Source organism: Lithobates pipiens, unplaced genomic scaffold, assembly GCF_037356315.1.
Source record: "Lithobates pipiens isolate NorthernLeopardFrog02 unplaced genomic scaffold, aLitPip1_a1.2 Scaffold_8, whole genome shotgun sequence".
NCBI lineage: Eukaryota > Metazoa > Chordata > Amphibia > Anura > Ranidae > Lithobates > Lithobates pipiens.
Genome location: NW_027507903.1, coordinates 42,828,325 through 42,854,542, shown reverse-complemented (window position 1 = coordinate 42,854,542; position 26,218 = coordinate 42,828,325). Strand labels below are relative to the sequence as shown.

The 26,218-nt window shown below is 42.7% G+C and overlaps 1 protein-coding gene across 2 annotated transcripts in view; it reads right to left on the bottom strand.

The window, feature by feature from the left end:
- The window catches only part of WDR93 (WD repeat domain 93), a 173,244-nt gene that overhangs the window by 133,349 nt on the left and 13,677 nt on the right, over nt 1-26,218 (bottom strand). For both annotated transcript variants that reach the window (XM_077473983.1, XM_077473984.1), the window contains exons 3-6: nt 23,020-23,221; nt 19,182-19,246; nt 15,516-15,594; nt 1,202-1,311 (exon numbers count right to left, since the gene is read on the bottom strand). In XM_077473983.1, the coding sequence (XP_077330109.1) occupies nt 1,202-1,311; nt 15,516-15,594; nt 19,182-19,246; nt 23,020-23,221 (456 nt within the window). The remainder of the gene's footprint in view (nt 1-1,201; nt 1,312-15,515; nt 15,595-19,181; nt 19,247-23,019; nt 23,222-26,218) is intronic.

The window sequence follows — 26,218 nt, the reverse complement described above, 5'->3', positions numbered from 1 at the left end:
TTTTGTATGTTCATATAAGAGAAGTTGTGTCGCCATTAAAAAGATTTTCACTTTCATTTCAGGGACAGAGGTTAGAAGGACAGAACATGAGGAGGAATCTCTCCAAAGGTAATACAGTAAAAAAAAAAACTTTTAATTAGTAGGCTAAGGAAAAGTATAGCTGGGAAAACACTAGCGTGCGTCCCTGTACTACGTTTCAGATACGAATCAGTTCCTGAATTTGGACCAGAAATTGGGTAAAAGACACACAGGACCCTTTTCCAATGCGCTCCGTGACCGCCCCAGAGCTGTGTGAATCGGCTCCATTAAGATCCGGTCACGCTCTCCTGTCATACAAATTGGATGTGGAGAAACCCACATCCAATTTGAATAAGTATGAACCCAGCCTAAGAGCTGTCATTGCCTTCTCGTAGCAGTGATACCTGTTCCCTCTTATTTCCAGATGTCATAGGGACAAAAAGCAAGGACGTATCTTCCCAATGTGGTCACAGATTGCAATGATGACCTGGCAGAAGGTCTTAGCCCTTGTACACACGGTCGGAGAATCCGTCGGAATGTGTCCTATTGGACCGTGTCGTCGGATAATCCGACTGTGTGTGGTATGCATCGGACTGATTCCGTCGGAATATCTGTCGGACCCAATTTTCCAACATGTTGGAAATATTTCCCGACCAACTGGTTCGATCGGACATACTCCGATCATGTGTAGAGAATTTTCATCGGACCAAGTGCCACGCATGCTCAGATCAAATTCCTACATCAAAGCTATTGGCTACTAGCCTGAATGTAGTCCCATCGTAACGAAATTACGTCATCACGTTCTGAATGATCGGAACCTAGTCCGACCGTGTGTATGCAACAGTTTCGGACAAGATCCGACGGACAAAATCCGACGGATTTGGTTGTCGAAATCTCCGACCGTGTGTACAGGGGCTTACTCTTCTATAATCTATCCAAAATTATTTTTAGATTTTTTTGTTGGGTCTTCAGATTATGGATATTGCAGCAGGTCAAGGTTGCCTACATGGCAAGGGACTGCAAAACCATAACTCTGATGGGGCAATGTCACTTCCAGAGTCCAGGAAAAGTATGAACAAAGGTAAATTCAGCTTAGCACTGTCCCCCCATAAGAAAAATATCAGTTTTGGTAATTATTGCTAGTTAGAAAAAGAATTTCAATTATGCGTGTTAGAGGGCCCACCTCAGTGCTTATTATAGGTGTGCTCGGCAAAGTGGCATGGGCATGATCCAGTTCCTTTAGCCAGGAATCCTTGGGGAGCTTGTACACTTCCAACCAACATTCCCCAGAACCTGGAATATAGATTTGTTTTGAGAGAAAACAGTTCAAACCAACATTACATAAAAGTCAGCCAATGATCACAAATCAAAGTTATGCTAGACAGAGGGGGTTGCTTCATTTATAAATTGCAGACATTACTATAGTTCCCACAATTAATTATGCTTACTGTAAAACAAAAAAACTCTGCATAAAATAATAACATTACTTTGATTAACTACTTTGGCTCCTGACCTGAAGGTTTACCCCCCCCCCCCCCCCACGACCAGGCCATTTTTTGCATTACGGTACTGTGTTACTTTAACTGACAATTGCGCAGTTGTGCGACGCTGTACCCTAATAAAATGTGTGTCCTTTTTCCCCACAAATAGGAGCTTTCTTTTGGTTGTATTTGATCTTCTCTGTGGTTTTTAATTGTTTGCGCTATATACAAAAAAAGACAATTTAAAAAAAAATATATATATTTTTTACTTTCTGCTATAAAACATTCCCAATAAAGAAAATGTAAAAATTTAGGCCAATATGTATTCTGAAACATATTTTTGGTAAAAAAAAATCCCAATACATGTATATTTATTGGTTTGCGCAAAAGTTACAGTGTCTACAAACTATGGCTTATATTTTTTCTTTTTTTACTAGTAATGGCGGCAAACAGTGCCTTATAGCGGGACTGTTATATTGCAGCAGACAAATCTGACACTTAACTGACACTTTTTGGGGACCAGTGACAGGAATACAGTTATTAGTGCTAAAAATATGCACTGTTACTGTACTAATGACACTGGCAGGAAAGAGGTTAACATCAGGGGTGATCAAAGGGTTAAATGTGTTACCTAGGAGTGATTACTAACTGTGGGGGAGGTGCTTTGACTGGGGAAATGTAAAGATCCATGTTCCTGCTTAGCAGGAACACAAGATTAGCACATTCCCCACTCACAGAACGGTGATCTGTCTTGTTTACATTGCTCTGCCTTTCTCCTAAACATTCGGGGGGTCCAGGCAAACATCCTATCATGTGCACCCCAGACCCAGAACTGCAAGATCACGTACCAGGCACATGGTCTGGTGCAGAGCAGCCGCGGTAAATTTACGGTGGGCAGTCGCTACGTGGTTATGGAAACAAACAGAACTGCCAGGATTTACAACCCAGAAAAATCTACTGTAGACAAGAAAGTGCACCTCAGATATGTACAACAAAGCAATGTGACCACGCTGGTTGCTATGGTTGCAAATGTATAAGTTAATGTACCTATTTATAAAAGACTGCAACTGAAAGTGGGAACAAAAGTGAGGTTGTATCTTATGTCCTTTGGGAAAATAAAACAAGGTTTTCTGATGAAGCTGACCATACATGGTACAAATTTTGTCCACTGCCTGATTAGGTGGCTGAAATACAGCCAATCAGTGGTTTGGCCTTGTTGGCTCCCCTCCACCAAACATCCTTCGACTGAAAAAATCAAAAGGAACCAGTCAGCTGCAGCCGCTCTTTGGCTACTCTGACAGCCAGCAGTAGATTTCAGCAATTCGTTTAGTTCCAAATTCGTTTTTTAATGAATTTAGACAAATTCGTTAATTCTGAATTTCCGAATTTTTCAATTTCCAAAATTTCCGAATTTTGGAATTTCCGAATTTTCGGAATTCCACATTTTCAGATTTCCGAATTTCCGAATTTTGGATTTTCGGAATTCCGTGTTTTCGGAAATTCGAAAATCAGAAAAAAAGAAAGAAAATCTGTTTAATTTTAAATAATAACTAACTATTAAATTATAGGTATTGGAATTTCCTTTCAAATTTGTCTGTTAGTGAATGTAACGAGTACGAATTTATCTGAAGTTACGAATTATCTGAAATAACGAATGCCACATCTAAACAAATGGAACGTAAAAATCGAAAAAATAATAAACCTTTTTATTATTAATTATTTATTATTAATTTGTTCCCTTTCATTTGTTTAGATGCGGCATTTGTTATTTCAGATATTTCGTAACTTCGGTTAAATTCGTACTCATTAATTTAATAGTTATTAATTAAACTGATTTTCTTTCTTTTTTTTTAATCTTTGAATTCCTGAATTCCAAAAATCCGAAAATTCGGAAATTCGGAGTTCCGAAAAAACCAAAATTCAGACATTCGAAAATTCGGAAATTCAGAAAATTTGGAAATCCAAAAAATTGAAATGTGAAAATTCCCGAATTCTTTGAATTTCCAAAAAAATCAAACTAATAAAACGAAAATGAAAATGAACTAATTTTTTGTCAGTGCACAGGTCTAGCCAGCAGTGACAGCTGTCAGGAAACAATAGCTGCAGCGGGAGATTCATCTATCCAATCTGTTTAGCATAGATTAAAGAATTGTTTAGATTTCTTTTGTTTAGCCCACAGGCTGAAGATATTTATGGGTGTTCAGTCAGCTTTAATCACCATTGTCAACAACTCACATTTGTTTGCTGTCCTGGCCTCATGCACACAGGGGCATTAAAAAAAAAACGGGCTGCATAGCCAGTACTAACAACAGGAAAAAGCGGCTGTAAAAACGCATTTTTAGAAGCGATTTGCATTGGCGTTAATGCACGTTTAGCCGTGTTAGCATTTGCAACGTTTCTCTGCCCTCTTCTATTTTCCACTCCCAAATGCAATTACTACAGCTTAAAAACACTTGACGCGGCTTAACGCTATATACAGCGTTAACACGTGTTTAGCGGCGTTTAGACGCGTCAGTTGTTTTACTGCTGTAGCCCTGCTGCTCCAGAATATGCTGGCCCTGGGTTTTTTTGTTTTTTTTTGTAGCTTGAAAAGCCTATGCCACTTACAGCTCCTAAAGACCTATGTGAGCATGGACACATAGGGGTTGATTGCCTAAAGCAGGGATATGCAATTAGCGGACCTCCAGCTGTTGCAGAACTACAAATCCCATGAGGCATAGCAACACACTGACAGCCACAAACATGACACCCAGAGGCAGAGGCATGATGGGACTTGTAGTTTGGCAACAGCTGGAGGTCCGCTAATTGCATATTCCTGGCCTAAAGGCAAATCCACTTTGCACTACAAGCGCACTTGGAAATGCAGCCACTGTAGATCCGAGGGGGACATGCAAAGAAAATAAAAAACAGCATTTTTGCTTGTACATGACTGGATGATAGAAATCAGTAGAGCTTCTCCTTACATCAGATCTACCCCTCAGATTTACAGCGACTGCACTTCCAAGTGAACTTGCAGTGCACTTATTGTGCACAGTGGATTTGGCTTTAGTACATCAACCCAATAGAATAACCATTTGCCGACCGCTGCACGCCGATATTCGTCCCTACTTTGGGGATGGATATCTTTGTTATGGCAGCAGTAATTGCCATAACTCTGGTATCCCCGTGTTTGGCCGGCAGTCAGCTACAACATAAAAGTGGTCTCTGCGGCGGATTTGCCACAAGATTACTTTTATCAGTGGTGGGAGAGGGGCGATCGTCTCTGTCCCCTGGGCTGACATGGAGATGAGTGAGGGGAAGATGGCCCCCACCTGTCTCCATGACACTGCAGGGCGGAAGCGATGTCAAAATGTCACTTCTGCCCATAAGCTCTTAAAGGGCCAATTTATTAATTTTATTTTTTTAAAAGACATTTTTTTTTCTATTACAATGGATGTTTACATTCCTTGTAATAGGAATAAAAGTGACACATTTTTTATTTTATTTTTTTAAAACAGTGTAAAAATAAAAAGTACGTGAGTAGCGCCCGCATATGAAAACAGTGTTCAAACCACATGTGAGGTATCGCCGCGATCGGTAGTGCGAGAGCAATAATTCTAGCCCTAGACCAATCATATCCTGGGACGGGTGATCTGTCTATCAAAGTGCCCGGACAAGGGGGAGGGGCTGTATATGACTGCGCGCATCGAGGAACACACCGCTATTGAAATTAAAGCTGTTACGTTCACCTCTCCTCTCTCTTCACCTATGATGGCTCCGGCAAACACAGGCTGCCGGCGGTGCTCGGCCCCCCCGCCCCCAGGCAACCCACACTCGCCAGCCCTCAAAATTAACTCGCAAAATGCGAGCAGGCGAGTGGATTTTTTTGAGGGCTGCTCTAGGATGTTAGAAAAAAAAATGTATAATGTTTGGGGGTTCTAAGTAATTTTCTAGAAAAAAAAACAGTTTTTAACTTGTAAACAACACATCTAAAAAAGAGGCCTGGTCTTAAAGAGGATCACATGGAGATGCGTTTTTAAGCTGTAAAAAATAAAACAAAAAGAAAAACCTCAGACGCTCCTTAAAGCGGTAGGAAAAATACCCTGTGTGCATGAGGCCAAATAGCGGAATTACCTTAACCGCTTGCCGACCACTTCACGCACAAATACTGTGGCAGAAAGGCACGTACAGGCAGAATCACGTACCTGTACGTTGCCCTTTAAGAAGTGGCTTGCAGGCACGTGTGTGCGCCGTGAGCTCCGTCAGTGTGATCGGAGTCGATGTCCGCAGGGATACCCGCGATCATCTCACAGAGAGGAAGAACGGGGGAAATGCTAATGTAAACAAAAATGTAATGTGAATGAGCAGAACTTAATTTTATTTAACCCCTTCTCGACCAGCCACCGCAGTTGTACTGCGGTAGGTTGGCTCCCATGTGCGAAACTACGTAACTGTACGTCGGTTCAACTTTTGACCACTGGAGGTGCGTGCCCCCCGTCGGTGCCACGCCAGAGCCGATGAGAGTGCCTGGGGGGTGCGATGACTGCAGGCACCAGCGATCGCTCATGACAGAGCGAGAACTGGGTTCTGTGTGTGTAAACACACAGATCCCGGTTCCCTCGGGAGAGGAGACAGATTGTGTGTTCATACCAAGTATGAACACTGATCTCAATCTTCCCCTAGTCAGTCCCATCCCCCTACAGTTAGAACACACACTAGGGAACACAGTTAACCCCTTGATCACCCCCTCGTATTAACCCCTTCCCTGCAAGTGACTTTATACATTAATCGTTGCATTTTTATAGCACGGATCACTGTATAAAATTGTCAATGGTTCCAAAAATATGTCAAAAGTGTCTAATTTGTTCCCTGCAATATCACAGTCCAGATAAAAATCACAGATCACCACCATTACTAGTAAAAAAAGGATTTTTCCTACAGCTTACTTGTAAAATCCTTTTCTTGGAGTAGATCACGGGACACAAAGCAGCTATAGTAATTACTATCTGGGTTATACGCCACCTATAGATGAATGGACACTGGCACACCCAAAAAACAGGAAGTCCCTCCTCTATATAACCCCTCCTATACAGGAAGTAACTCAGTTTTGTAGCAAACAATTCCCAAAAGAGGGGAGGGGCCTATGTGTCCCGTGATGTACTCCAAGAAAAGGATTTTACAGGTAAGCTGTAGGAAAAATCCTATTTTCCTTATTGTACATCACGGGACACAGAGCAGCTACAGTAATTACTATCTGGGATGTCCCAAAGCAATGCCGGGGGGGGGGGGGCACAATCAGTGTAATATGCTGAACTTCTTGTGTAAACAAATAATCTGGGCAGTCTGCCAAGCTGTAAATGCAGGAAGTTTAACCACTTAACCACTTGAGATCCGCGCTATAGTAAAAAGACGTGTATAGCGCGGATCTCAATTTCCGGGACTACGTCTATTGACGTAGTCCCCTTTAAGAGTTCCCCGCGCGCTCCCGGGAGCGCGCATCGGGGAAAATCTGTGTTGGCCGTGTCCGCTGGACACAGCCAATCACAGATCGCTGTAAACGGCCAATCACAGCGGCCGTTTACAGCGCGATCGCCTCCTCCAATGGGTGATGATCTCAAATGTAAACAAATGAGATCATCACCCATTGCCGAACGTGTCTCCTCACACAGCGATAGCGTGTGAGGAGACCGAAGGTGTTTGTGAGTTGAAAAGTGACAGTAAAGTGATAAAAAACCCACCTGTGCCCAGATCTACCCTGCCAGTGCCCAGATCTACCCTGCCAGTGCCCTGCCAGTGCCCAGATCTACCCTGCCAGTGCCCACCTGTGCCCACCTGTGCACCGCCAGTGCCCACCTGTGCACCGCCAGTACTCCATCTGTGCACCACCAGTGCCCGCCAGTGCCCCGCCAGTGCCAACCAGTGCCCGCCAGTGCCCGCCAGTGCCAGCCAGTGCCAATCGGTGCCCATCTGTACCAATCGGTGCCCATCTGTGCCTCAGCAGTGCCCATCTGTGCCGCCTAAGCAGTGCCCATCTGTGCCGCCTCAGCAGTGCCCATCTGTGCCGCCTAAGCAGTGCCCATCTGTGCCGCCTAAGCAGTGCCCATCTGTGCCCATCTGCTGCCTTATCAGTGCACATCCGTGCAATAAATCAGTGCGCATCTGTGCCGACCTATCAGTGCCCATCTGCCGACTCAGCAGTGCCCATCTGTGCCGATTCAGCAGTGCCCATCTCTGCCGCCTCAGCAGTGCCCATCTGCCGCCTCAGCAGTGCCCATCTGCCGCCTCAGCAGTGCCCATCTGCCACCTCAGCAGTGCACATCCGTGCAATAAATCAGTGCACATCCGTGCAATAAATCAGTGCACATCTGTGCCGACCCATCAGTGCCCATCTGCCGCCTCAGCAGTGCCCATCTGTGCCGCCTCAGCAGTGCCCATCTGTGCCGCCTCAGCAGTGCCCATCTGTGCCGCCTCAGCAGTGCCCATCTGCCGCCTCAGCAGTGCCCATCTGCCGCCTCAGCAGTGCACATCCGTGCAACAAATCTGCACATCTGTGCAATAAATCAGTGCACATCTGTGCCGACCCATCAGTGTCCATTTGTGCCACCTCAAAAGCGCCCATCTGTGCCACCTCAAAAACGCCCATCTGTGCCACCTCATCAGTGCCCATCAGTGCTACAATGGCTAAACGCGTCTTTTCCGCTGAGGAGGCGTACCAAATTATTTCCGCGGCCGACGAGAGCAACGGGGAGCTCTCCTCTTCCGATTCCTTTTCGGATTCGGATTCTGAAGCCGACGTAACTTATGAGCCAGTCCTCAGCAGTGAAACACTGACTGATGAATCCGAGGAGGAAGATATCCGGCCCATCAAGCGAAGGCGTTCTAGTGAGGCAGTGCCGTCCACCAGCACCGCAGTGCCGTCCACCAGCACCGCAATGCCGTCCACCAGCACCGCAATGCCGTCCACCAGCACCGCAGTGCCCCAGCAAGAAAGGCCAAGTACCAGTGGGGTGTCATCTCAGCCCCAAAGGGTTAGGAGCCATGCTGGCCTTCCCTATGCCCTTCAGAACCCCTTGTGGCTTCCTCCTAATTCAGGAGAGGCCAATGTTCCCCCTTTCACCGCCCAGCCAGGAGTCCAGGTGGACACGGAGAATTTTAGCCCCATCGTTTTTTTTAATTTAATTTTTACGGAGGACATGTTGGCGTCAATTGTGGCCCAGTGCAACCTGTATGCACAACAATTTATTTTTCAAAATCCGACCTCCTATTATGCCCGTCCCTACGAATGGAGAGACCTAACGGTGGAGGAGTTCAAGCTTTTTTTAGGCCTCACATTTAATATGGGACTCAACAAAAAAAACCAATTACGTACCTACTGGTCAACCCACCCCCTCCACCACTCACCGCTCTTCTCCGCGGTAATGTCCAGAACCAGGTATCAGATGATCCTGAGGTTCTTACATTTCAGTGACAATTCCCAATGCCTTCCACGAAATGATCCAAATTATGACCGCCTTTACAAAATTCGACCAATACTAAATTATTTTTCTGAAATATTCCCCAAATTGTTTACCCCGGACCAACACATATGTGTGGATGAGTCCCTTATTAAATTTAGTGGCAGGCTTAGGATGAAGCAATTTATGCCCAGCAAAAGGGCCCGCTATGGGGTGAAGGTCTACAAATTATGTGACCGAGCCACAGGGTACACATATTCCTTCAAGGTGTACGAAGGGAAGGACACCCAGCTACAGCCCCCTAATTGTCCGGATTATTTGGGATCCAGCGGAAAAATTGTTTGGGACCTCATATACCCCCTACTGGATAAAGGCTACCACCTCTATGTAGACAACTTCTACACATCTCTGCCCCTGTTCCACAACCTTCACCGGAAGAAGACGCCAGCATGTGGCACTGTAAAAAAGAACCGGAAGGGCTTTCCTCAAAGTCTGGTGAACAAGAAGCTGCGGAAAGGAGAAACCGCAAGTCTAAGAAACAAGGAGGTTCTGGCAGTGAAGTGGAGGGACAGAAGAGATGTGTACATGTTATCTTCTATCCACAACGATACCTTCGTAGAAATCCCCAGAAGGAATGGCCCCGTAAAGAAACCCAAATGTATTTCAGAGTATAATTTGTTCATGGGAGGAGTCGACTTCAACGACCAAATGATGGAACCATATCTGGTCTCAAGACGGACATATCATTGGTACAAAAAAGTAGTAATTTATTTTTTTCAATTGGCCATTTACAATTCATATGTAATTTACAGCAACGCCACCCAAAACCCCAAACGTTTCTTTGGCTACCAGGAGGAAGTTTTCACAGCCCTTTTATTCCCAAACGGCCCACCAGAAAATATCCGATCAGACGTTGTAAGTCGACTCTCCGAGCGCCACTTTCCGGATAAAATTCCCCCCACACCAGCAGGCAAAAGACGCCAAAAAAGATGTAAGGCGTGTACCAAAGCAGGAGTCAGAAAAGACACATCTTATTATTGTGCACAATGTCCTTCCCAACCAGGCCTCTGTATAGGCGACTGTTTTCGGCGTTACCATACTTCAATAAATTTTTAGTGAAGTATGGTAAACATAATCCTCAGTTCCTGCCTTCATACACCTTCACACCCCTTATGCCACTGCCTGCTCTGTAACGGACCCTGGCTTGTTATTTGACCACTCTTATGCCTGCCGATTCTGTACATACCGCTGCCTGATCTGGAACTGACCCTGGACTGTTATTCGACCACGCTTCTGCCTAACGATTCTGTACATACCTCTGCCTCATCTGGAACTGACCCTGGACTGTTATTCGACCATGCTTCTGTCTAACGATTCTGTACATATCTCTGCCTGATCTGGAACTGACCTTGGACTGTTTGACCACGATATTTGCCTGCCTCTTGGACTGATCTTGTATTCTGCAACTGGACTAGTGGGATTCAACACGGGGTCTCACATATGTGAGGGGCTCCAGTATAGTTTTTCTGGAAGAAGAAAACAATTTTCTTTGTTTTCTTATTCCTAGATTAGGGTCTGGAGACTCGGAGGCTTCAAAGAGATTTGGGAGGGAGAAGCCTCTACCCCTATCCCCATTCTGTCCTGAACGAGGCTCTACTTTTGTCTGCTGCCTGTAGGACTTACTGCCATCATGCCGCACTGACCACACCACAAGGACCTGCCTACTACCAGGACCAATATTTTTGGCACTGCTGACATCTCTGCACTAACCCTGGACTGTAATATGGACAGTATCCCTGCCTGCTGCCTGAAAAACTGTGTTCGCTGTTCCTGACCAAGTCCCTGCCTGCTGCCTGGACCAGTGATATCCTCCTGTGGACAACTGCGCTTCTAAAACCACAGGTAATCTTTTCTTTACCCTTTGCTCAGCATAATGTATTTGGGGGTGTAATTCTTGGTATGTGCAGGCTATGTGTCCCTGGAACGCCGACGGTGTTTCTTGCATGTTGCGCCTCTGTATTTGGTCAGGCTGTGTAAAAGTCTCACACATGTGGTATCGTTATACTCAGGAGGAGTAGTAGAACGTATTTTGGGGTGTTATTTTTGCTATGTAAATGCTATGCGTTGGAAATATCTTATAAACGGACAACTTTGTGTAAAAAAAAATGCGTTTTCATTTTTTTCCACATTTTCCGAAAACTTCTGGAAAAAAATGAACCATTGAAAAGACTCATTATGCCTCATAGATTATACGTTGGGGTGTTAGCTTTCCAAAATGGGGTCATTTTCTGGACGTTTCCATTGCCCTGGTGTTCCAGGGCCTTCAAAACTGTAATAGGTGGTTGAGAAATGAAATGTGTAATTTATGCTCCTAGAATGCCTGAAGGTGCTACTTCAAAATTAGGCCTCTGTATGTGGTCAGGCTGTGTAAAAGTCTCACACATTTGGTATCGTTATACTCAGGAGGAGTAGTAGAACGTATTTTGGGGTGTTATTTTTGCTATGTAAATGCTATGCGTTGGAAATATCTTATAAACGGACAACTTTGTGTAAAAAAAAATGCGTTTTCATTTTTTTCCACATTTTCCGAAAACTTCTGGAAAAAAATGAACCATTGAAAAGACTCATTATGCCTCATAGATTATACGTTGGGGTGTTAGCTTTCCAAAATGGGGTCATTTTCTGGACGTTTCCATTGCCCTGGTGTTCCAGGGCCTTCAAAACTGTAATAGGTGATTGAGAAATGAAATGTGTAATTTATGCTCTTAGAATGCCTGAAGGTGCTACTTCAAAATTAGGCCTCTGTATGTGGTCAGGCTGTGTAAAAGTCTCACACATTTGGTATCGTTATACTCAGGAGGAGTAGTAGAACGTATTTTGGGGTGTTATTTTTGCTATGTAAATGCTATGCGTTGGAAATATCTTATAAACGGACAACTTTGTGTAAAAAAAAATGCGTTTTCATTTTTTTCCACATTTTCCGAAAACTTCTGGAAAAAAATGAACCATTGAAAAGACTCATTATGCCTCATAGATTATACGTTGGGGTGTTAGCTTTCCAAAATGGGGTCATTTTCTGGACGTTTCCATTGCCCTGGTGTTCCAGGGCCTTCAAAACTGTAATAGGTGATTGAGAAATGAAATGTGTAATTTATGCTCTTAGAATGCCTGAAGGTGCTACTTCAAAATTAGGCCTCTGTATGTGGTCAGGCTGTGTAAAAGTCTCACACATTTGGTATCGTTATACTCAGGAGGAGTAGTAGAACGTATTTTGGGGTGTTATTTTTGCTATGTAAATGCTATGCGTTGGAAATATCTTATAAACGGACAACTTTGTGTAAAAAAAAATGCGTTTTCATTTTTTTCCACATTTTCCGAAAACATCTGGAAAAAAATGAACCATTGAAAAGACTCATTATGCCTCATAGATTATACGTTGGGGTGTTAGCTTTCCAAAATGGGGTCATTTTCTGGACGTTTCCATTGCCCTGGTGTTCCAGGGCCTTCAAAACTGTAATAGGTGATTGAGAAATGAAATGTGTAATTTATGCTCTTAGAATGCCTGAAGGTGCTACTTCAAAATTAGGCCTCTGTATGTGGTCAGGCTGTGTAAAAGTCTCACACATTTGGTATCGTTATACTCAGGAGGAGTAGTAGAACGTATTTTGGGGTGTTATTTGTGGTATGCACATTCCGTGTGGGAGAAATAAGCTATTACATTGAAAATTTTGTGAAAAAAAAAAAAAAATCGTAATTTTGCAAAGAATTATGGGAAAAAATGACAACTTAAAATAACTAACCATGCCTCTTACTAAATACATTGGAATGTCTACTTTCCAAAAAGGGGTCATTTGGGGGGCATTTGTACTTTCCTGGCTTGTTAGGGTCTCAAGAATGGAGATAGGCCTTAGTACATCAGATGTGATCTTTTTTTGCAAATCTTTATGATTTGCACCATAGCTTGTAGACTCTATAAATTTCACACAGATCATATAATTTGGGTTATTTTTACCAAAGATGTGTAGTAGTATAAATTGTGGCCAAAATTTATGAAGAAAAATTGCTAATTTGCTAAATTTTGTCACAGAAACGAAGAAAAATTCATTTTTTTTCAAAATTTTCGGTCTTTTTTCATTTATAGCGCAGAAAATAAAAAACCGAGAGGTGATCAAATACCACCAAAAGAAAGCTCTATTGGTATGAAGAAAAGGACAAAAAAATCATTTGGTTACAGTGTTGCATGACTGAGTAATTGTCATTCAAAATGTGAGAGCACTGAAAGCTGAAAATTGGTCTGGGACTGAGGGGGGTTTAAGTGCCCAGTAAGCAAGTGGTTAAAGTCTAAATCTTTTTCTGACACTTCTTTCTTAAGTTAAAATCAATATTTTTTGCTAGAAAATTACTTGGAACCCCCAAACATTTTATAATATATATACATACACACACACACACACACACACACACACACACATATATATATATTCAGAGACCCTAGGGAATAAAATGGCAATTGCGGCAATATTTTATGTCACACTGTATTTGCCCAGCAGTCTTTCAAATGCAATTTTTTGGGAAAAAAATACACTTCAATAAATAAAAAAAAAACTAAACAGTAAAGTTAGCACAATTTTTTTTGTTTTAATGTGAAAGATGATACGCCGCGAGAATCGTGATCTATTTTCTTAGCAAAAAAATCGTGATTTAGCCGTTTTAGCCAGAATCGTGCAGCTCTACTGATCGCTGTTAAAAAAAAGCAATGGTCCCAAAATAGTGTTTTGTTTGGGTACAGCGTTGCACAACCACGCAATTGTCAGTTAAAGCGACATGGTGCTGTATTGCAAAAAAATTACCTGGTCATTAAGCAGCCAAATCTTTCGGGGCTTAAAGTGGTAGTAAAGGCTTTTTCTTTTAATTTGTACCTACAGGTAAGCCTAAGGTAATAAAGCTTACCTGTAGGTACAGTAAATATCTCCTAAACATGCATATTTCCTTTAGCGGCGCCGGTGATGTCACCAGCGCATGCGCACTGAGCTCTTAATGCACGGCGTGCCGTCCATAGAGAGAGCCATGCCACGATTGTGACTCCCGCCAGTCAAACAACGGCTGCCCAGAAACCCCGGAAGGAAGACAGAGTGAAGATGGAAGCCCTGTCAGCAGTGTCCGCACACCGCTGGAGGGCTTAGTTTTCAGGTAAGTCTTTGAAAATGTGCTAGTATGCAATGCCTAGTAGCACATTATGAAATTCATTTGCAAGGAGAGGATTGTGTTGTTTTTTTTTTTTTTTTTTCTTTCTTTCAGTTTAAGTCTCTTTTATAGAGATTAGCCACCAGTGGTTGAAGCTGAATTCCAGGTATTGATTTTATAGCACAGTCACATTGGTCCAGCAGACCAATGTAGGTATACATGTTCATACCTGTGTGATATCTGTGGAAACTGTAAATCACTGTGGTGGTCTCCACTACAACAGTGAACCATGCTGTCTTACGGTCCTGTGCCGAGCAGCTGCAGGAACCATACACAGAATACATTTTTCTCAATGAATATAAGGCATTCTCCAACAGAAGTAGGTGAAGATTGTAGCATTACTGCCCTGAGTCTTCACTTGGTCCAATCAGAGAATACCTTATATTCATTGAGAAAAATGTAAGGTGTTCAGCACAAGACCCGGAGGATTGCGACACTCACTGTAGTAGCAGAGACTGCTACAGTGATTTCCAGCTTCTACAGGAGTCCCACAGGTAAGGCATATGCATACTTACAGTACATTGGTCCAATGTAGCTATGCTATAAAATCAATACCTGGAATTCAGCTTTTGGTGCAAATACTCTGTCTCTCGTCTAACAGTTGCTAAGATAATATATCAGATACGCAGGAAATAAATTGTGACTCAAAGACCTGCATTGTGAGAAGTAAAGCACAATCAATGTGTAGCATTGCAATGTGGAGCCTGTATTTGTAATAAGCAAATATGGCCGCCTACATATTTTAATGTATAAATACAAACAGAAAAACAGACAGATGGTTTATATCATGCTGATTTACATCAAGCTTTTTTTTTACGAGCCGAATGTCAGCTGGTTTCTATTGAACCGGCCAATATTCGGCTATTCGGACCCTGTGTACTAGGCTTAACTGGTAAGCCAGCCATAGACAGTTGGAATCTTGGCAGTTCCCTCTAACAACCTATAGGCATGGTTAAATTTACCCAAATTGATCCATCAATCGACTTGGGTACAACCAGCATCTTGGATTTTTCATGCGACTCTTGCCAGCAGCTATAGTCGCTAGTAATAATCACTGTGTGTTCTCCCGGCAGGGATGGCTGCCTGACCTCCCGTGCTTGCAGAACACAATAGCTCCATGGGAGGAATTACAGGGGAATCAAGTGATTTTCTTTACTGTATCCGTGCTTGCAGGAAAGAAAATCCCACCATCTATCACCAGCTTTAGTAATTGAATGAAGGTATGTAATTAGTGCAGAGAAGGTGAACTTTACTTGTAATTTAATGTAAATAACGAATGTAGTTGGTATTATTATAATGTTACATACAATTTATTAATTCATTATTAGAAAGTACACACCTTCCAAAAGAACTCCAGCATAGTCGCCTCCATGGGACAGCTTAAATGTAATACAAACTGTGCGCTTGCTTATATCTTCCTGTTAAAAACATTAATCAAACCATTAGTAATATCATTTGTACAGGACTAAAACCCTTTACATTTTGAAGAAAAAAGGAGAATTCAGTAACAAATAAAACTCCACCTATAACTAGACATGTGCAGAGTAAAATATTTCATTTCGGAATTTCGTTTTCGTCCGAAAAATTAATTAAATTAGTTACTCCCAAAATTAGTTTTTATTCTTTTCGTTTTTCGTTCAAAAATTGCATTTGTCCGAAAATCCACATGAATTACGGTTGCATCTGTCGAGTGTATAAAGAAGATTCGACGGAGCTAGCAGAACTTTAGAACCCTATTAAAGTCTATGGGACTCCAACGTTCAAAATCGAAAGTGCTAATTTTAAAGGCTAATATGCAAGTTACTGTCCTAAAAAGTGTTTGGGGACCCGGGTCCTGCCCCAGGGGACATGGATCAATGCAAAAAAAAAGTTCTAAAAACAGCAGTTTTTTCAGGAGCAGTGATTTTAATAATGATTAAAGTGAAACAATAAAAGTGTAATATTCCTTTAAATTTCGTACCTGGGGGGTGTCTATAGTATGCCTGTGAAGGGGCGCATGTTTCTGGTGCTTAGAACTGTCCCTGCATAAAGTGTAATTTATGCAGGAAAAAAATTCCTTTAAAATCACTCGCAGCTATTATGAATTGTCGGCTCCGTAATACAGAGAACACTCATTGAAAGTCATTGATAAAATAAATAAATAAATAAAAAAGCGTGGGGGTCCCCCAAATTCAATTACCAGGCCCTTCAGGTCTGGTATGGATATTAAGGGGAACCCCGTGTCAAATAAAAAAAAAATTGACGTGGGGTCCCCCTAAAGATCCATACCAGACCCTTTATCCAAGCACGCAACCTGGCAGGCCGCAGGAAAAGAGGGGGGGACGAGAGAGCGCCCCCCTCCTGAACCGTACCAGGCTACATGCCCTCAACATTGGAAGGATGCTTTGGGGGTCTGTGACCCCTCAAAGCACCATGTCCCCATGTTGATGGGGACAAGGGCCTCATCCCCACAACCCTGGCCGGTGGTTGTGGGGGTCTGCGGGCAGGGGGCTTATCAGAATCTGGAATCCCCCTTTAACAAGGGGACCCCCAGATCCCGCCCCCCCTGTTTGAAATGGTAAAGGGGTACAAAAGTACCCCTACCATTTTACAAAGAAAGTGTAAAAAATAGTTGAATAAGACAAACACACTTTTGAAAAATTCCTTTATGAAAAAAAAAAAAAAAAAAAATAAAGATTCCAGCGGTGGTAATCCACTGTTGCTATCCAGCGACGGATGATCATCTCTCCAGCGATGGCTGATCTGATCCAGCGCAGCGAATCCATCCATCTTCTGTCTCCACGGAGGAGACACTGCGGGGATCCCGGCGGCCTGACGTTTGTTATATGCAGAGGGCGGGGCCACCCGTCACCTGACCCCGCCCCCCTCTGACGCAAGGGGAAACCCGGGCTTCCCCAGTGGCGTATGGGTGACCCCGCCCCCTCTGATGTAACACAGGCAGGTTTCCGTTACATCAGAGGGGGGCGGGATCACCCATACGTCCCTGGGGAAGCCCGGATTTCCCCTTTTGTCAGAGGGGGGCGGGGTCAGGTGACGGGTGGCCCCGCCCTCCGCATATAACAAACGTCAGGCCACCGGGATCCCCGCAGTGTCTCCTCCGTGGAGACAGAAGATGGATGGATTCGCTGCGCTGGATCAGATCAGCCATCGCTGGATCCCGGAGAGATTATCATTCGTCGCTGGATAGCAAGAGTGGATTACCACCGCTGGAATCTTTTTTTTATTTTTTTTATTTTTAATAAAGGAATTTTTCAAAAGTGTGTTTGTCTTATTTAACAATTTTTTACACTTTCTTTGTGAAATGGTAGGGGTACTTTTGTACCCCCTTACCATTTCAAACAGGGGGAAGCTGAGATCTGGGGGTCCCCTTGTTAAAGGGGGCTTCCAGATTCTGATAAGCCCCCCGCCCGCAGACCCCCCCCAACCACCGGCCAGGGTTGTGGGGATGAGGCCCTTGTCCCCATCAACATGGGGACATGGTGCTTTGAGGGGTCACAGACCCCCAAAGCATCCTCTCAATGTTGAGGGCATGTGGCCTGGTACGGTTCAGGAGGGGGGGCGCTCTCCCCCCCCCTCTTTTCCTGCGGCCTGCCAGGTTGCGTGCTCGGATAAAGGGTCTGGTATGGATTTTTAGGGGGACACCCACGGCAATATTTTTTTAAATTTGACCCGGGGTTCCCCTTAATATCCATACCAGACCTGAAGGGCCTGGTAATTGAATTTGGGGGACCCCAACGCTTTTTTTTTTTATTTATTTATTTTTATTTTTTTTATCAATGACTTTTAATGAGTGTTTTCTGTATTATGGGAGCCGGCAATTCATAATAGCTGCGAGTGATTTTAAAGGACTTTTTTTCCTGCATAAATGACACTTTGTGCAGGGACAGTTCTAAGCACCAGAAACATGAGCCCCTTCACAGGCAAACTATAGACACCCCCCAGGTATGAAATTTAAAGGAATATTACACTTTTATTGTTTCACTTTAATCATTATTAAAATCACTGCTCCCAAAAAAACGGCAGTTTTTAAAACTTTATTTCTTGCATTGATACATGTCCCCTGGGGCAGGACCCGGGTCCCCAAACACTTTTTAGGACAGTAACTTGCATATTAGCCTTTAAAATTAGCACTTTAGAATCTTTTCTCTCTGTCAAATCTTTTTTCTCTGTTGAATATTTTCTCTATATAATCTTGGACTAATAGAGGTAAGGTTAGGCACATTCGACCACAGGTTCAATGGACACAGATTGTTATTGTCAGAGTCACGTCAAATCTCCTATTCTATATCGAACTGTTGTAACAACGAAAACGAAAATAAAGCATTTATTGATGTCGGATCTTTCGTTTTTCGGATTCTGTGCTTTCGTTATCGTTTGTCAAAACGAAAACAAAAATACCCGAAATTCGGACGAAAATGCATTCGGACGAAAACGAATGCACATGTCTACCCATAACAGCTGTGCAAAATACTGGAGGACATAGGGCACATAAAGAACATATTCTCGCCCTTTGGTGGACTCTCTCTACATGGAATATAGGCAGCTTTGCTCTCAGCTTGAGTATGTTACAATACTGAGATCTTCTGTCTAGGTTTTCGAATCTCCCTGATGTAGAGCTGAATCCCACCCACTCCACACACAACGAACAAACCTCTTTGCTGGTGAACTGTCTAAAACAGCTTCTCTCAACCAAGGTTCCTCCAGAGGTTGTTAAGAGTTCCTTGAGCTTTGAGCAACTTTTTTTTATTATCTCAGATAAGTAACCAATGATCTTTTCAGGTATTTGTAAATGGGATTCTTCCTATTGACTACAAACATTAGGAACGTTTCTTCCTATGATCAAGTGTTCCTCCAAGTTTACCAGGTTGAGAAAGCCTGGTCCAAAAGCTAGCCAGATGTTTTAACAAGGACAAAAGGGTAACTGAACATTAATTTACAACAATGTAGTTTCTAAAAAAATATCAGTAGTGGGTTACATCTCATTTTAAAACAAAACATTTCTTACGGTTTCATTTATAGCTTTCACAAAATGGAGGTTCTCTTCGGAAAAGTAAAAGAGACGAGCAATGCCTGATAATAGAAGAAAAGTATACCAATTACATGTTAGTTATTGCAGTTGTGTTACAATGGTGTATAGAAAGATCTAATATGCAGGCCATGCAAAAAGGGAGAAAGGCTGGTGCCATGGAAGTTGGCTAAAACATTGTTTTATTAATGCAGGTGAACAACAGTCAAAAATCCAATGCATTTCGGCCATCAGGCCTTAAGCATGGTATATGCAGACCAGTCTTTAAAAAAAAAAATAGTTTTAAATTGGGTGTCCTCAATTGTATCCATCCTCTCTCCATCAAAGCCTCCTGCACAAACAGGTCTGGAAATCTGCTGTTAGAATGGCTACAGGATACACTGTTCGAAATCTCAGCCCTGTCCTGCCCCAACCTAGCCACTTCTGTCAACGATAGCTCACTGTCATCCTTCCTAGACAAGCTCGCCCCCCCCTTACTACACACAGAATCAGGTCCCAACCCCTATAACCTTGGCAAACAGATGATACCAAAAGTCTCAAAAACATAGCCATGCTCTTGAATGCCTGTAGCATAAGACTTAGCCCTTGTACACACGGTCGGAGATTCCGACGGAATGTCTCCGATCGGACCGTTTTGCTGGATATTCCAACTGTGTGTGGTCTCCATCGGACTGTTTCCATCGGAGTATCCGACGGACCATGTTTTCCAACTTGTTGGTAAAATTTTCCGACAAAATGCTCCGATCGGACATACTCCAATCATGTGTAGAGAATTCCGATTGGACAAAGTGCCACGCATGCTCAGATCAAATTCCTACATCAAAGCTATTGGCTACTAGCCTGAACGTAGTCCCGTCGTAACGAAATAACGTCATCACGTTCTGAACGTTCGTATTTTCCGACAACTTTGTCCGACCGTGTGTATGCAACAGTTTCGGACAAAATTTGGTTGTCGGAATCTCTGACCGTGTGTACAAGGGCTAAGTCTCACAAAGTCTTCAACCAATACAAATCTGCACTTCAAAAATACTATTTTTGTCTCAATCACTTCAAAGATAAGATTGATAAAATTTGTGAGGAGATCTCCAATGTGCAGATACCTCCCCCATTTAATACTCCATGTCCACAGGTACAATAATTACTTCCCTCATTCAACCCTGCTACTATAGACGAGGTTGTTAAACTTTTTTTGAGCACCCACTTAACCACTCCTGAACCCTATCACCTCGCAAATGCTACAGTCACCCTCTGGCTCTTTCCTACACTCTCAAACTCACTTCTTTAATCTCTCCCTCTCTTCTGGCATCTTTTCCAACTCTCTAAAACATACACTAGTCACCCCCATACTTAAAAAGCCTTCACTGGAAGCCACCAATCTTAACAACCTACGCCCCATCTCCTTAATCTCCTTCCTTGTCAAAATCAATGGCTCAACTATCAACCCGTCCCTGCAGGCCAAGGTTCTAGGTGTAATCCTGGATTCTGAACTCTCCTTTCGACCCCACATCCAATCACTCTCCAAAGCTTGCCGCCTCAATCTCCACAAACATCTCCAAGATATGCCCCTTCCTAACCAATGACACCACAAAGCTTCTAATCCACGCCCTGGTTAACTCTCTCCTTGACTAGTGCAACTCCCTCCTCATTGGCTTATCTTTACATAGGCTATGCCCCCTTCAGTCCATCATGAATGCTGCTGCAAGACTCATCCACCTTACAAACCGTTCAGTGTCTGCTTCTCCTCTCTGCCAATCCCTCCATTGGCTGTCACTCGCCCAACAAATTAAATTTAAGATCCTAACAATAACTTACAAAGCCATCCACAACTCTGCCCCCAGCTACATCACTAACCTATTCTCAAAATAAAAACCAAAACGTTCTCTTTATTTCTCCCAAGACCTCCTGCTCTCTAGCTCCCTTGTTTCTTCTTCCCATGCTTGCCTCCATGGCTTCTCCAGAGTCTCTCCCATCCTCTGGAACTCCCTACACCAATCTGTCCGGCTATCTCCCACTCTGTCCACTTTTAGACGATCCATGAAACTCCTCCTTTTCAGAGAGGCCTATCCTGCCCCACCTAACAACTGGATATTTATTTTATCAGCACATCCCCCACAGTTATTACTTTCTGTATCTCTTGACCCTCCCTCTTAGATTGTAAGCTCTAATGATTCCTACCGTATTAAACTGTATTGAAATTGTACGGTCTGCTCTCATGTTGCAAAGCACTGCGTAAACAGTTGGTGGTATATAAATCCTGTATAATAATAGCTGCAAATTCAATGTTGCTGCCAGCTGGCTTGTACAGTATTGCAAACTATTAGCTTATCCATGATACACTAAAGTCAGCCATAGAAGGATCAAAATGCAGCTATGGGAAAGCCTGTGTTTTTTTTTTCTTTTTTGTATGATCATGGCAGGAAAAAAAAAAAAACATACATGGAAGCAACATGGATAAAATACATATTATCCATGATTGTTAGGCACATGACTTATCAGTCACATTTATATTTACATTATATTATGTTTTTTTGTAGCCTTGGAGGCCCCCCCCCCCCATGAAGGGAAAGTTCCTTTGACCTCGAAACACTTTGGATGTATTTTAACACAATACCAATAAATTAAATTGGACTTTTTTTTTGGCCTGGTGCTCCTTCCATGTATGCACATTATTTTTGTGGCAACCTGTTGAGGTACCCACTAGAGGGTAGCCTTGTCTTGTCTGTCCTGAGCAGCCTAACCTTAGTAAGTGGGCTCTTAATATGTTTTTTGCCCTCTCACTTCTTCCTATAAACTTATATCAAAAGTCCCAGTACCTCTTGGATGTCTTTTTTTCCCCCTCTGGCTATAGCCAGAATACAATAGTGCAGAGGGAGGGATTACCTGACTGTCTTGATGGGGTAATCGAGCTTGAAAGAAAAAAATTGCATAACGTATGTCCAGCCTATGACCCAACTCACACCTGAGCATTTACTAGCTCTAAGCTTCAATTGAAAACATTACAAAACATTAAAAACCTAGTTTTTAAAATCATGCCTGTTTACACGTGAGTGCTCAGGCACCTGTCGCTCAAAATAGTACAGGAGCTTCTTTTTGGGTAGATTTGCGCATCTTCGGCCCCATAGACTTCAAAAGGAGCGCCTGAATAAAAATGCATGTTGTCCAGACATTGCCATAATAAAAGTCCATGGGTCCAACCACACGTGATCCTGCCCCAAAGAAGTGAGAAGTGAAACGGAAACTGTGGTTTGGTTTTGGTTTGGCTGTGGTCTGTGTTAGGACATAGATGGTTTTGATAAAGGGTGCAGGGTGGGCTAGTTGGAAACATTAATTTAAAAAAAAAAAAAACTTTTTGAAGTATTCATGTGTAAGCCCTTGTACACACGGACGGAGATTCCGACGGAATGTGTCCTATCGGACCGTTTTGTCGGATAATCTGACTGTGTGTGGTATGCATCGGACTGATTCCGTTGGAGTATCCGATGGACCAAGTTTTCCAACTTGTCTGTAACATTTTCCCACAAAATGCTCTGATCGGACATACTCCGATCATGTGTAGCCTACTCCGACGGACAAAGTGCCACGCATGCTCAGATCAAATTTCCTAGACCAAAGCTATTGGCTACTAGCCTGAACGTAGTCCCGTCCTAACGAAATAACGTCATCACGTTATGTACAATCGGATTTTCCGACAACTTTGTCCGACCGTGTGTATGCAACAGTTTCGGACAAAATCCGTCGGACAAAATCCAACGGATTTGGTTGTCAGAATGTCCGACCGTGTGTACAAGGGCTCACAGTATGTAGGACAAATGTTTACCCATGTCATCCACTGTGCCAAGTAGGTAGGTCTGATTCTTCACATGACATATACTCAGGCTGCACACTTCTAATTTATCTGCTTCCCAGCCACAGATCCAGTCACCACCCGATAAGCTGTAAACCATCAAACCCTCAGAAAGGCCAACAAATAAAAACGATCCGTTTGCTCCTGCAGCAACACAATTAACTCTTCTGGATACCTAAAAGTAATAAAAGAAACATATCAACAAGTGGAAGAATACATGAAAAAATATTAAAAAGGATCACAATGGTGTATTTTTCTGAAAAAAAGCTGAATGGAATATTCACACTTTAAAAATAATATATCAGGCCATATAATTATTATTCCCATAAATCAAGCCATTTGGCATGTTTAAGCTGTGCGATCAGTGATATGATACACAGGAAATGATTCTGTGGAGCAGCACGGTGTGGCCAGGAACAGCTCCCATGACTATGTATCTGAGAACTCATAGGAGTCACCTGAATCTTGTAGTTCCAAGTACTTTCTGGGAGGAACATTCGCCACAGTATTACTCTATAGCAGCGTTTCTGAGCCAGGGCTCTGTGTAACCAGTGGCGGCTGGTGATAACAATTTGTGGGGGGCGCAAACCCCTCCAGGTTCTTAACTTCAAACTGAGCCTCCATCCTGGGTTGTCACGGGTCCCGATAACCCGGCAGCTTCCGTATTCCGTCTTCAGCCTCTGATTGGCTGGGACACAAAAACCGGAAGTGACGCAATGGCATATTTTGATTTGCTAAAGTCAAAAGTGGGAGGGTTTGGGGCGCAGTGCTCTGCAAAATAAGCTTGTTAAACATTGACGGACCTTAGGCTCCTGGTGGTTGCAATATTTTATGTTTGTGAAATGTGTAACAATTCTTTGGGGATTTAATACAGAGCTTCTCTTGATGCAGGTTGGGTATTTGGCCAATAAAACACATTTTAAGAATTTATATCCGAGTTATTGTACAGTGAAATATTGAAGTTATAGCTGTGTATTAGAAAAAGTTCACAGGAGATGGTGTGAGAAGGAAGAAAGATCCTCACAGCAGCTTCAGTGCATGTACACCACCGTGCTCACTTATAATCTTCTTACCAGAAAGCCAAATGTTACAGGCAATGGGTTATTAGACACATTGGGGTTTATTTATTGAAGAAGGAGAGTGCAAAATCAGGCTCACTTCTGCATAGAAACCAATCAGCTTCCAGGTTTTATTGCCAAAGCTTAAAGTGGCTGTAAACCCTTACAAACCACTTTGACCTACAGGTAAGCCTAGATTAAGGCTTACCTGTAGGTCCAAGCAATATCTCCTAAACCTATATGGTTTAGGAGATATTTGCCCGAAAACGGGCACCGCTGTCTACGGCGCATGCGCCGTAGACAGCGGCGCACAGGCGCACTGAGCGCGGCATTTCCAAGAATGGAGCTGCCGCGGGTGTCGGCTGCCGCGGAAGTCCATTATGCTTTGCCTTTGCAGGGAATGAAAGAGGAAGTAAACCCATCAGGGTTTACTTCCTCTTTAATTGAACAAGCTGGAGTTAGAAGCTGATTGGCTACCATGCACAGAGTGCACCAGCTTTAGTAAATCTACCCCATTGAGTGTCTCCACATCGCAGCGTCATCCACTCGCACACAGTGTAATCAGCAGTGGTGATTTCTAGTTATAGGATCCACAAAAGCCTCAACTAACCGATCATGCAAAACAGCTCCAATCAATATTAGTTGAAGGAATATGCCTCCCAAAAAATTTCTACCTTTAGCACTGCCTATGGACTTTTATTTAGATTTATATCACAATCAAACAATATTTATGCTAGCTGCTGCTATATGATCAGATATTTTATATGTGTGGTTTACATCTAAGCGCAGATATTACCCATTTATATTTTTTTATAGCTGTGTATTAGCCTTGGAGCTATACTGTTGGCCTAGTGCTATGGTTTTGTTTGTTAAAGTGAAGTTCCACCCCAAAAAAAAAAATTATTAATGTGCTTTAAAAAAAAAAAAAGTGTCCGATTAATATTTTTTTTTTTGTGGAAACTCTGCTTTAAATGTACAATGTGCTGTCTGGTTGTCAGGCTGTTCTTCAATGTTTTATGTGTTCTCTTTTTGTATTGCTATGAAAACTCTAATGAAAATAATTTTCCAAAAAACAATGATGGACCTAATAGACTATTAGTCCGGCGCCCCGCAGTGCACACACATAAAACAAATTATTTTTAAATAAATCATAATATGACTAACATTTTTTAACTTTAAGATATTAAAAAAAACATTAGTCATATTATCATTTATTTAAAAAAATAAATTGTACTATTAAGCGCTTTCTTATTGGTCCAAAAAAAAACGGGTGGATGGGTTTCACCCCTGAGCCCCTTATGGACCGGCCACCACTGTGTGTAACCATAGGATTCCTCCAGAGGTTGCTCGGGGTTCCTTGAGCAATGACCAATTTCTGCCTCTCAGATAAGTTCCCACTGACACCATTGGACATTTTAGCTATCTGTAAGGAGTGGGTTCTTCCCAATGACCACAAATATGAGGAGCATTCTTCCCTGTGATCATCACACCAATGTACCATGAGCTGTAGATATAGCAATTAATAGCAGGGTTTTCCCTGAAACTCTAAAGATATTTCAAGTGTTCCTTTGGTTAAAAAGGATTAGAATGGTTGTTTTATAGTGTGAATTTGAATTGCAAAACATTTCAATACAAATTTTGATTTATGACCTACCAGATTTCAACAATACTCTGCTGGTTTTAAGTCTTACTGTTTGACCCTTATATACAAGGGTCATAGTTATATAGTTACATAGTAGGTGAGGTTGAAAAAAAACAGGAGTCCATCAAGTCCAACCTATGTGTGTTATATGACAGTATTACATTGTATATCCCTGTATGTTGTAGTTGTTGAGGTGCTTAGCTAATAGTTTCTTGAAACTATCGATGCCCCCCGCTGAGACCACCGCTTGTGGAAGGGAATTCCACAACCTTGCCGCCCTTACAGTAAAGAACCCTCTATGTAGTTTAAGGTTAAACCTCTTTTCTTCTAATTCTAATGAGTGGCCACGAGTCTTGTTAAACTGCCTTGTCATAGAACCTAGGGAGACTGGACAGCCACTGAGTACAAGTTAGTTGAACGTGGCCTAAGTAACATTAAGGCTAAAGACAGAAAGGGGAACTGTTGAATTTGT